Source organism: Nymphalis io, chromosome 9, assembly GCF_905147045.1.
Source record: "Nymphalis io chromosome 9, ilAglIoxx1.1, whole genome shotgun sequence".
Taxonomy (NCBI): Eukaryota; Metazoa; Arthropoda; class Insecta; order Lepidoptera; family Nymphalidae; genus Nymphalis; species Nymphalis io.
In genome coordinates, this window is record NC_065896.1 from 1062555 (window position 1) to 1075359 (window position 12805).

The 12805-nt window shown below is 39.7% G+C and overlaps 1 protein-coding gene across 1 annotated transcript in view; it reads right to left on the reverse strand.

The window, feature by feature from the left end:
- Positions 1-12805, reverse strand: part of LOC126770873 (dynein axonemal heavy chain 3) — a 53152-nt gene that overhangs the window by 5402 nt on the left and 34945 nt on the right. The window contains exons 48-69 of the mRNA XM_050490481.1: positions 12382-12547; positions 11875-12127; positions 11584-11710; positions 11146-11257; positions 10724-10837; positions 9632-9809; positions 8629-8733; positions 7438-7599; positions 6593-6779; positions 6224-6344; positions 5853-6020; positions 5077-5312; positions 4657-4840; positions 4299-4435; positions 3889-4026; positions 3371-3608; positions 2894-3101; positions 2529-2779; positions 2290-2447; positions 1463-1622; positions 855-1037; positions 333-541 (exon numbers count right to left, since the gene is read on the reverse strand). Coding sequence (XP_050346438.1) covers positions 333-541; positions 855-1037; positions 1463-1622; positions 2290-2447; positions 2529-2779; positions 2894-3101; positions 3371-3608; positions 3889-4026; positions 4299-4435; positions 4657-4840; positions 5077-5312; positions 5853-6020; positions 6224-6344; positions 6593-6779; positions 7438-7599; positions 8629-8733; positions 9632-9809; positions 10724-10837; positions 11146-11257; positions 11584-11710; positions 11875-12127; positions 12382-12547 — 3795 coding nt within the window. The remainder of the gene's footprint in view (positions 1-332; positions 542-854; positions 1038-1462; positions 1623-2289; positions 2448-2528; positions 2780-2893; positions 3102-3370; positions 3609-3888; positions 4027-4298; positions 4436-4656; positions 4841-5076; positions 5313-5852; positions 6021-6223; positions 6345-6592; positions 6780-7437; positions 7600-8628; positions 8734-9631; positions 9810-10723; positions 10838-11145; positions 11258-11583; positions 11711-11874; positions 12128-12381; positions 12548-12805) is intronic.

A 12805-nucleotide genomic window follows, 5' to 3' on the forward strand; every position in this document is an offset into this window, starting at 1 on the left:
TATAGAAAAGGAAGGCGGACGAGCATATGGGCCACCTGATGGTAAGTGGTCACCAACGCCCATAGACATTGACATTGTAAGAAATATTAACCATCGCTTACATCAAAAATGCGCCACCAACCTTGGGAACTAAGAAGTTATGTCCTTTGTGCCTGCAATTACAGTGGCTCACTCACCTTTGAAACCGGAACACAACAATACCAAGTACTGCAGTTATATCTGAATATCTGATGAATAGGTTTTACCTACCCAGACGGGCTTGCACAAAACTCTACCATCATTTCATATAATTATTGCTAAAAATGTCCCGTAAAAGTAAATTCTTAACGTACCTCGCCAAAAAATCCGTTACATACGAGCCTAGGGGCTTCATCGAGGGATACGATTTGGACATCCAGGCCTCGGGCACCACGCCCTTGATGAAGGCGTTGTTGCACTCCTCCAGCTCGGCGCTCATGATGGCTAGACCCTGGGCAGCTAGGTATACCCCATGTAATGTACGTTGGACTACGCTCAGGAGGCGGTTGTAACGGATCAGCTCCTTGAAATAAGAGTTCGAAGTTACCAGCCAACTCACTATTTGTTATTAAACAAGAAAATTTAAAATTTTGAAAATAACGTTCAAAAATGCAATTAATATTTGGAGTCATAAAATTTTAAACTAAAGATTCGTTACAAGCTTAATGAAACAATGATAATATTATATCATAGGAAATTTATCATTAAATGAAATATAAATAATTGATTCGAATAAATTACATCTAGTCTACGATTCCGACTTCTGTGAATAGTAAAACCCACTTTTTCACTACTACTATTAACAAGTGACGAAGAAGCGGGCCGTAGTTCCGTACCTGCGTGAGGACGGTGTTCATGCTGTTGTAGTACTGCACGGGGTAGCGGCGCGCGGCGGCGGCCACGTCGTAGGGCAGCGGCAGGCGCGCCAGCACGTCGCGCGCCAGCGACGGCGCGGCGCCGCCGCCCGCGCCCGCGCCGCCGCCGCCCACGCGCTGCGTGGCGCCGCAGCCCCACAGCAGCTGCCGCGCGGGCCCGCGATATTATACTCTTACACGACAAAGTGGAACCCCCCATTCCTCTAAATGCCCCGAGTCCTAGCATCGTTGACATACTACTCGTTAAAAACGTAACCTGCAGTTCGATTGAATTCCAATACCAATACGGTACCTAAATCGATAGGATACCACTACCACTACAAATAAGTTATTCACGTTGTAGCCCTCGGTTTAAACTTAAAAAAAGTTAAATGCTTATATTCGATCTATGGACGACAACTGTAATTTCAAATCAATCGATTGAGTGAAACTGGTTTCAAATGGGGTTGCACCCACACATTAATAGGACTAATTAAATAAAAGGTAAAAATAACGTCGTTGAACATTAGTACCGAAAAAGAGCAACGTTTGAAAAAAAAATCGATTCATTTCTAATGATATAAGCTCACCGCAGCGGCTTCTTTATTATCCTTGGTGATGTCAGCGTTCTCGTGTAAACCGAAGACCTCGGGCTTCGCAATCATGGGCAGGGCTTTGATATGATCCAGCACAGAGTTATAGTCCATACTGGGAGGCATGCGGTAATCACCGCTCGGGGAAAACGAGTAACTGTAGCAAAAAAATATTTTTACTGCTACAAAAATGTAGATGAACAAAGGTGAACGAAAACCAGCGCTGCAATATCTGAGAAGTTGTACAATAAACAGTACAGTAACAGCCTGTTAATGTCCCACTGCTGGGCTAAGGCCTCCTCTCCCTTTTGAGGAGAAGGTTTGGAGTTTATTCCACCACGCTGCTCCAATGCGGGTTGATAGAATACACATGTGGCATAATTTTAATGAAATTAGACACATGCAGGTTTCCTCACGATGTTTTCCATCACCGTCAAGCACGAGATGAATTATAAAAACAAATTAAGCACATGAAAATTCAGTGGTGCTTGCCCGGGTGTGAACCCACGATCATGGCCAAGGCCATAGTGGCCATCTCGGCTTTCTGTACAATAAAGATTTATTTTGTTTCTTTCTTTCTTTTCTTGTACAATAAAGAATAAAGTTAATTTCACGTCAACGGTTCCACCGTTAAACATACTCTGCTACCTTTAATGGTTGTATTCACTGTAAAACCATCTTTATAAACCTTCGTTTCCTGATCCTTACCTTGTATCAGATTATTTTGTAAGTGTTCTTTATATATCTATTAAAGTGTCACTGCCATCATTATCGTTCGCTTGGTACATTAAAATCTATCATATTTCTGAAATAAATTATCTCACTTGGGATCCGTCGTGACATCTTCATTATAGAAGATTGACAAGAGAGACAGAATCAGTCTTCTGTCTTTGTCGTCTGTTACTCTTCCGCCGTAGTTGCATTCTCCAGCCAAATAGTTAAGAGCTTCTAATGGTGTCTCCGTGTACTCCGTGAGGAACATCTAATTCATCATCATCATCATTTTTAAAAATTGCGAATGTGTTTCAAAATATAGGATAATGGATATAGGATAAATGTCTACCTGTAATTGCATTATACAAATCCTTAGATCGCTCTCATTGAACTCGTACTGTATGTTCCAACCCAGAGGCCCAAAGGCTCGTCGCTCTTGCACGATAGCGTGGAAGAAGCACAAAGCGAACAGCAACCGTCTCCACTCCTCAGTCCGGGGACAGGAGATGTAGAATTCGGGATCACAGATTGGGTCAGAAATGTACGAACGGTAGATGTTGTTCTTTAGACCTTTGGGCGCTTCGTTCGTCATTTTTACACCTAAACACATGAAAGGAACAAGTTATGTAATACATGAAGTAGCTATTGGTGTTAGACGTTATCGACGACGAGAATCATCTAGCACATTTAGTCAAGTTCAATAGGATGACGTACCGTTCTGCAGCACGGTGACGGGGAAGGCGCGGCTGGGGTAGGAGGTGAGCCACAGGCGGCAGGCGCGGTGCGTGTGCGGCGCGCTCAGCACCTCGGCGCACAGGCGCTCCAGCTCGTTGAGCCACGACTCCAGCACGTGGCAGTTCTGCAGCACGGCCCAGCCGCCGACAGCCGCCGCGCGGGTTATCATCTCCGCCGCGATCGGACCCTCGAAACGCGATGCAACACGAGTTAGTTTCAACTCATTTTAATTTTCCCTAAAATTACGAATTGCTTCTCTCAAGCATTTTGTTATGGTTTTTTATTAAAAAATAATAAATACCACGTCATTCAAGTCATATCGTTGGAGGTTACTCCTTCAAAAAATACGGTTATAAAATGATGGAACTGTGCATGAGTATGGATCATGTATCAAAAGACGTTTAAGTATAATAAAGTAATCTACATTTTAGAAAAATTCCAGACCTTCAATCTTACCTGTCCTTGTCCAAGCGATATGGTCTCGAAACTGACCACCTTCTTCTCGGTCGCGAACTTCACGAGAGCAGACATAGGGTCTGAGCCGGGAGACAGGATGAAAATGAGCGGAGACGTGCAGTTGCTGTCGTTATAAGACTTCTCCAGGTCAAACGGCGGCGGCTCGATGTAGGGACGACCCATTTCTTCGACCACGTACTGCTGGACGAGTGGAATCAACTTGTCCGGACGAATACATCTAATTGAAAATTAATATATACACTATAAAATGAAGATATGGTATCTGTTTAGCTAGCTAACGGGCTAGCTTATAGCAGACTTTCAAAATCAATAATTTACGAAAAATAATAATTGACTACCAATAACTTTTATAAACCTGTCCCGTCCCGGCTTCGCACAGATAAAATAAAGGTTTATATTGTATTACATATAACTCTAATGGTTTACGCCTTGAACGCCAATAAAGCTTTCAGTCGGCATGATATTTTTCGGCATCTTTAACGTTAAAGGGAACTGACCTCATAATGATAAGCTTGGGTATGCCCCGCACCAGGTTGAAGGGCGGCGGCAGCTCGCTCTCGTGCGGCGCCGACGAGTCGTACAGCGCCTTCCACGGAGACGTGTCCGCCTCCACGTGCTCCTTGAAACCTTGGAGGCTGGTGGTACAGGTTTACCAATAACAAAATTACATTTCTCGCGGAACAGCTTATTTAAATTATTACATACATTTCTATCGTTTTTTGCATAAGCAATCAATACGTCGCTTGTAGGTTCAAACTACTGTTAACATTATAAAAAAGTATCATATAAAAATACATACACTTAAAACAATAAACACGTTTATGCAAGAAGGTGGTTGTTAAACTTAATATTGTTTTTTTCTTATAAAGTATGTGTGTAGTGTGTGTGATTTTTTCTTATAATGTACCCATTAAGGTTGCTGCTGCGCACAATCTCCGACCAGGACTTCTCGGACAACCAAGAGGGCGCGGGGTTCTCGTACGGGTTGTCCAGCGCCACGCCGCCCGTCAGCAGGAACGACACCAGCTCGTCGTCCAACTCTCCCTGGACACCCGTTACATTTATTTATCAGGTTTGCTAGCGATTTTTATATTGTTCATTCTTACATACATACAATTATAATACATCCACAGATTATGTAGAATCATTTAAAAGCAAAATACTACATGCTAATTACTGTTACATGAGTTACAAGTCAAAGACAAATACTTTTACAAATCCCGTCCAATCGAATGACAAATAACTTGAATTAATAACAAACATACCTTAGCTCTTAAAATGCCCAATGTGAGAACGAGAGAGAATATAAGCTTATCCTTTTCGAAGAGACTGCGACACACGTTCTCGTAGACGCTGCGGGTGAAGTGCGCGTTGAGTCCCTCCAGGCGTTCGTCTAGATTATCACTTTTCGGTGAGTTCTGAATAGCCTGGTTATATAGGTTTATGAACCTGGAAGCATCAAAAAAAAAACATGATATTGACAAGCGATAAGCTGTACGAAAAAAGATTTTATTGATTGGTTGGATTCCCGCCCCCATGAGGATGATTAAGGCAGCCACGTGATCGATGGACAGAGGCACGTAAGAAAAATGATCTTACTGAGTTTTGGAACATATTCGGATTGAGATGCGCGCAACCAGACCCTATTCAACTCCGCCGGTGCCTCACGGCAAACGCACACTCACCAATTGAGCGAATACTGGTACATGGGGTCGATGTTGGCCAGGTCCGAGATGCAGAAGAAGAGCACGGAGCTGTGCTTGGAGACGGGCACGTAGAGCAGGCGCGCCTCGTCGATCTCCGTCTCCGTCACGGCCGCCGCCGCCTGCTTCGCCTCGATCTCGATCGACAGCACCTTCGACGACGACAAGATCTGGTTCGCAGACTCGTCTTCTAGAATATTCCCCGCCGATGATAACACCTGATAAGAAAGACACTCCATTAAAATACTTAACGACGACGACTGCCGAGGTTCCTTATTTATTTAATGCGTACATTAGCTAGAAATTACGAAAAAATTGTCGATATGGTTATTCAACATAAAGATGACATGGGAGAACTTAGTTGTTAGGTTATAAACATCCTAACTAATATCATAAATGCGATAGTGAGTATGTTTGTTTGTTATTCTTTCACGCCTTAACTACTCAACCGACCGTCATGAAACAAACACTTTGTAAGCTTTACAGGACTGGACAAGGACAAGGGTAACTAAAGCACCCCCCCACTTATTATTTAATGGTAAATTATTTTCACTTTACACTAAATATTAATAATAATAATATTTTTATTAAAAAATAAATAATGTGGTGGAATAAGCTCCTAAACCTTCTCCTCAAAAAGGGAGAGGAGGCCTTAGCCCAGCAGTGGGACATGAACAGGCTGTTACAGTATGTCGTTAAGTATTAAATAACTTCAATATGATTCGGTTCCAAAATATCTGCTATCAAAATAACCTCACCTCTAGGATCTTATCCTCGATTTCTTTCAGCGTCCTTTTATTATTGGCACCTTCTACAATCAGCTGATTCTTTTTAAGTTCCAGCTCCGGTCGGTCCTGGGCTACCACTATACCAAGAAGCTGATCCTGGAGCCCTTGGGGTGTAATCATGAAGTTCAACAACGTTACCTGTGGAAACGAAGACAGATATCGTTTATTTCATAAGATAACACGACGTAATAATACTTAAGACAGTGTTGTTTTTAGCAGCAACATATTATTTTGGACTGCACAATAAACAATTACAAAAACTTGACCATTACAAAATGAGAATGACGAGTGATTAAAACGCCATTTTAAATTATAGTACATAATGATGAGTTAGGACTGACCTTGACAGCTATTTCCGGTAGATAATGCGGGTTACTCAATCTCGTGGTGATGTAGAAACGAAAATCGTGGTTATATTCCAAAATGTTATCACCTAGCTTTAAGCAATCTATTCCGCCAGATCTGTAAGAATTATTAGTATTCGTATGCAAAAAAGCTCCTAAGCCTTCTCCTCAAAAAGAGGAGAGGAGGCCTTTAGCCCAGCAGTGGGACATTCACAGGCTGTTACGGTTACGGTTACGGTTACGGTATGCAAAAAAATATCTAAATTTAGCCGAGATATTAAATATTTTAAGATTTGTGACTGATGATTTATACCTAAACTGGAGAATATATGAGGAACTCGGTTAAAAATATAAGTCTGTAGATACCTAAATATATTCCTCAGAAGCACAGGTTCCAGCACAGCGTCCAGCTGTTCGCGCACGTTCTCCAGTATGACGGGCATCCCCAGCTGGATCGCGTTCTCCAACACGCGCACGTAGTTGGGGTCGCTCAACTTGATCACCTTCAGCTGGTTGTCGCGCTCCATGTTCTTCACCCATTTATTTGCTTGCTCTGCCAACACAATAAATCTAGACTAGAGTACATGTCGAATGTGTCCGTAAATTTAGTTGTGTTTGCAGACACACTTGTGCACTATAATCTCCCCTACATTTTTTTTCATAGAATAGGAAGGCGGACGATCATATGGGCCACCTGATGGTAAGTGGTCACCAACGCCCACAGACATTGGCATTGTAAGAAATGTTAACCATCGCTTACATCACCAATGCGCCACCAACCTTGGGAACTAAGATGTTATGTACCTTGTGCCTGTAATTACACTGGCTCACTCACCCTTCAAACCGAAACACAACAATACCAAATACTGCTGTTTTGCGGTAGAATATCTGATGAGTGGGTAGGTACAAGGTAGTACTGGGTAGGTACAGTAAACCACCACTAAATAATAATATAATATTGGGCCAGTCTCTATTGTGCATGTTTCGCAGAGGTCAAAACTCTATAAGAAACTCTATAATACTAATTGTATATAATAAATATATCTAGTAAGATCACGTAAACATATTCTACAAGTACAAAGTATTGCGCCACAATAGTAAACTGCCCAAGATGCTTGGCCCACTTTCATACAAAACCGAAGTAAGTAATGAACTTGATATTATGACAATATATATACATTCACGTTAAAAAAATAAAGGGTGTATATAACCTTGAGGGTCGATCATCAGCGGCCATCTTCTAGACTTCTCCACAATGATTCCGTTCTCAATGGAGAAGGCGTCCACGGGCAGGCCGGCGATATTCCAGGCGCGGATCACTACGGGCTCACCCAGCGTGCTGATCAGACTGAAGATGTCCGAACATGGAATTTCTGCAGAAGATCATAAATAATATCATACGATGTACATATGTATGTACAAATCTTTAACGTTAGACTTTTTAAGCTTAAGAAAATCATTTAATCGGATTATTTCGATTTTTATATTTATTATATTTATTAATTTATTTTTCTTGACGTTTTCTTTCTATTTAGAAAAATAAAGACAACACAGAGATCAATGGAGAGAAGTACACTTAACATTGGAAAAATACATAAAATAAAGTCAGAAGTCATCAGGTAAAAAACTAAAGTAACGGGTGATTTAACACAGGCTTTAAGATTAAAATGGCAATAGGCTGATCATATCTCAAGGCTTAAAGACAATAGATGGACAACAAAATTGACACGCTGGAAACTGGGGCCGTTAGAGAAAAGAAGCATGGGCAGATCAACAAAACGGTGGGCTGATGATATTGTTAAGAAAGCAGGGCAAGACTGGACAGAGATAGAGGATTCTGGAAGGAGAAAGAGGAAGCTTTCACCCAATCGGGATCCACATTACAAGATAAAACTAACCACACTAACACTAGATTAATAAGATAAAATATATACTAACACGACTAAGAACCATTTGAATTGTAAACATTTTAATGTGGAATAAAATCCTTATCACTTGAATAGTATTTATTTTTGTATAATTAATATAAAATATGATGTGATTAAACATGTACGCAGTATCTGTGATTCCGACGCGTGATCAGATTCACGTTCACCTGCCACATGGTAAAATAGGGATATTTTTTTAATTAGTATTTTAAAATTGATTACATAAATAGAACCACTTCACGAGACAAGGTCTTTTTACACACTATGTAATCCAGCCTATAAAGGCCCACAAAAATACCAAAAAAAAACAGAATTTAGTAAAGAAAATAGCAGGACATTATAATGCGCAAACTGCAATTTAAACTTAATGTCAAATTGACATCAGACTATATTATTTCTTTTGTAAATTTCAAATCTATATTATCTTTTCTGAATTTGCAAAAGAAATCAAAAATATTTTCTTCCCGCACTCACCTAATCGTATTGCCCGTTCGTTCCACATTTGCACGATTTCTCGTCTGTAGTTGACAGTGTACGGACCGAGGTAGGCGATAAATCCAGCGGCGAGTAGAACATCCCCTGTAATTATGAAACATACTTAAATTGAATTTAATTTCAAACAATACTCTAATCAAATAACTATCAATGTTAGACATAAACTAAAAAGCTAGTAACAGTTTAGTTAAGTTTAATATGGTTTCTACGGAAAAGATTTAATTAGTTACTTATTTAAAAAATATACGACATATTTATACCACTATATATATTACTGGTGGTAGGGCTTTGTGTAAGCTCGTCTGGGTAGGTACCACCCACTCATCAGATATTCTACCGCAAAACAGCAGAACTTGGTATTGTTGTGTTCCGGTTTGAAGGGTGACTGAGCCAGTGTAATTACAGGCACAAGGGACATTACATCTTAGTTCCCAAGGTTGGTGGCGCATTGGATATGTAAGCGATGGTTGACATTTCTTACAATGCCAATGTCTAAGGGCGTTGGTGACCACTTACCATCAGGTGGTCCATATGCTCGTCCACCTTCCTATTCTATAATATATATATATTTATATACCACCTGATGGTAAACAGTCACCATTGCCCACAGACATCGGTAATGTAAAAATTTTTAATCGTTCCTTACATCGTCAATGCGCCACCAATCTTGGTAAATAGGGTGTTATGTTGGTTGTTGTAGTTACACTGGCTCACTAATCCTTCAAACCAGAACACAACAATACCATTTCTGTTTGGCGGTAGAAGATTTGATGCCTGGGTGGGACCTACCAAGACGGGCTAACACAAAGTCCTACCACCAAGTATCAATTTCATTCTATATAATATATAATTTAGTAGCGAATATTTAACATTGTTACAACCCATTATTCGATATTGTCTATGAAAATTGTTTTGTAAGAAATCTAGTTCCGTGTTTTCTCATTAAATTCTCCTGTTAGATATATTTGTAAGTATGTTTGACCTATTATATTGGAGAGCAGCTGTTGCAGCTGGTTGGCGAGGTCGGTCCAGCGCGCCTTCTCTCCGCCCAGGCCTCCGATTAGCTGTTCCGCGCGGGACAGCTTGGTGGAGCACAGCTCTATCTCGTCTTCGAGACCCTTCTTCTTTCTAGTCATCTCCGCAAACTCGTCGTTGAGAGCCTGGAATAACGAGTTAGCATGATCAGATCTAATTGAAAGCTCTCCCGTATATATAAAGTTACTACCCCACATCCTGTATGTATAAATATATGTATCTGGTTTAAGATTCTTTTTTATTTCCATAAGAATTAAATTAGAAGAACTTAGTAAGAACTTAAAACTATAATGAATAATAAAAATAATAATAATATCCTGGGACATTTTTCACACACGGCCATCTGATCCGAAATTAAGCAGAGCTTGTGTTATGGAAACCAGACAACTGATATACTACTTTTCTTTCGTAAATACATACTTATATAGATAATTACACCCAGACTCAGGACAAACAGACATGTTCTTGCACACAAATATCTGTCCTAGGTGGAAATCTAAGTCACAATCGAACCTTCGGCGTGAAAGGCAAGTATCTACCAACCACGCCAATCGGCTCATCTTATCTCGTCGTCTAAATTAAAATTAACACTTACATTATATGCGAGAGTTTAAAAAAAATCATTTTAATCTTAAAACGTTAAACTAAAATCGAAAATACACGCAATGTGAGTACACATTGCAAAATAAATATTAACATATGTGTGTAGTTTTTGTGGCATCTTAACAAGTTCGTATTCTCTCTCGAGCATTCTTATTTATACCGGCTTAGTCAATAAAAATATTTTTATATTTTTATTAATAGAAGCTTGCGTTAAGAGTGGGCATGAATAGTCCAGGAGGGTCAGGATGGGCAATGCGACTTTTACATCCAAAGAGAATTTTTTACATTCTGAGAATTTTCTGACAGAAAAACCCAATAACTTTTTATTGGCCCAACCTGGGAATTGAACCCAGGACCTCCGGGACTGCGGCCTTATATTAAGCTACTAGACCAACGAAGCAGTCAAAAACTACATATATATGTATACTTATCACACCTGTAGTTTGTCCAGTACACCTTGCAGCTGAGCCCTCTTCTCGTTCAAGGTGTTCATCTGAGTTTGCAACTCTGCTTCGGCTTCCGCCAGCGCGGCTTTCTTAGGCGCAACAACCTGCAACCGAAATATAACCATTAAAAAAATCTATATAAGATCTATGATTAAATTATTAGTGAAGTAAAATCTATTTATGTATATAAATTTGTATGTCACTTTTTTAGTATATTAAATTATTTGAAAAATGTAATAAATGTTTTGAGGCCATTTGTAAAAGTCACATTACACAGTTTTATATAGTACTGGTATTTAAAAAATGTCCAATCAAACATTGGTACCAAAAATAAATTTCAATATTCTAAATAAAAAATCAAAGCAGTGACAAGACAGCTGCTTCAATTGTACACTCGTATATGTGACGTCACCTTGATGACGCGGTCGTACACGTCCATGGCGCGCACCCACTTGCACAGCCCCTCGCACGCCGACGACACCTTGGCGATCACCACCGGGTCGAACTCGCGGTCCGGGATGTACCTACGCACGCACCTCCACGTTTATACTTGTTCAACGATATATAATAGGCGCATTATACCTACCGTTCTACATTTTACCAGGTAGGCGTATGTGCAGGGCTCATCGCTCCGATTATTCAGAATTGATTCTATGAACAAACAGCGATACTTTGTATTGCTCTGTTTCGGTTTATTGAATAGGTGAGCACGAGGGACTTAACGTCTTAGAACCCATGATTACCTTGACGTTTTAAGAAGTGGTTTTCACTTCTCTATCTATGGATGAAGATGGCCACTTACCATGCATTTTTGCACGTTTGTCCTTAACATAAATAAAAAAAAACAAACTTGTCTCTGATCTTCTTCATAATGGCGACTGGGATGTTGTCCTTGTCGTAGTTCTTGAGACTATCCAAAAACTTCATGTCACCGAGCATCTTCTGAGATGGCCCCCAAAAGTCTTCATATGGTTTACCTGACTTATACAAATTAATATCATTAACTAATTTTTTTCACATTTTTACTTTGAATAATATTTATAAAAAAACATTTTTGTATATGTATGCATGTATTTATGTATTTAGTTGGTGGTAATTAGATTTAAGTCGCATATTTTTTTTTTAAAAGCTTAGTATTCACCGTTAGCATCCATTTTTCGATCTCCCTTAACCCCCTTCATCACACATACTGCTTCCATCACTAGTTTAACACCAGCAGGTGGATTCTTCATGGATTTGACAAGTGTGACGTCAGCCGGCTTCAGTGTATCTAGTGCATCTAGTGCTGCTCTGAGCGCTGGAACAGCTTCAGCGAGGTCGGACTCGCAGTCGTCCTTGATGGCCTGTGCTGCGGCTGCTGCTTCGTTTGCAAGAGCTTCGTCCGCGCCGACGATCTATAAAAACAAATTTAAATAGAAATTTAAGTCCGATTTTCAGAAAATTCAATGGTCAATAATGTTACGAACTCTTTATGTAAAAATTAAGTGGCCTTAAATACATAAACAATAAGAATATAGTATAATATATCTCAATATCTTAAATAACTCAAATGATAAATAACAAGACCAAATTAAAAAAAAACAAATAATACAACAAGTTCAAAGGTATTTGAATTATTATTCCAGTTGTTTATTTAAATGTTGGTCACCTCTTTCTGCTTCTCAACGACCACAGTGTCCTGTTCTATTTTAATCATGAGCTTCTCTGTCTTGTCCGAGGTCTCCACGAGCAGCGGTTGCAGGTCGATCAAATTCTGCTGCATCACGGCTACTTGGCCGGCAGCAAAGTCTAGCTGTTCAAGGCCAGTCTCGTATCTAAGATAAATATAATGGAAATCAAAGAATCGTATCACCATTTTAAATTCTTACGATGTATATTATCCGTTTTATATATTATATTAGACTAGCTGTCTGCTTCGTACTGGTATAATACATTTACATAAGACGTTTATACCTATTAAGTACATAATATAACTCTATTGGCTTAAAATTCATACAAGTCGGCATAATTTCTTTCAGTAATCTTCAACAATCATCGTCAAATTTCAGCCAATTTAAGCTTCACTTAAGCCT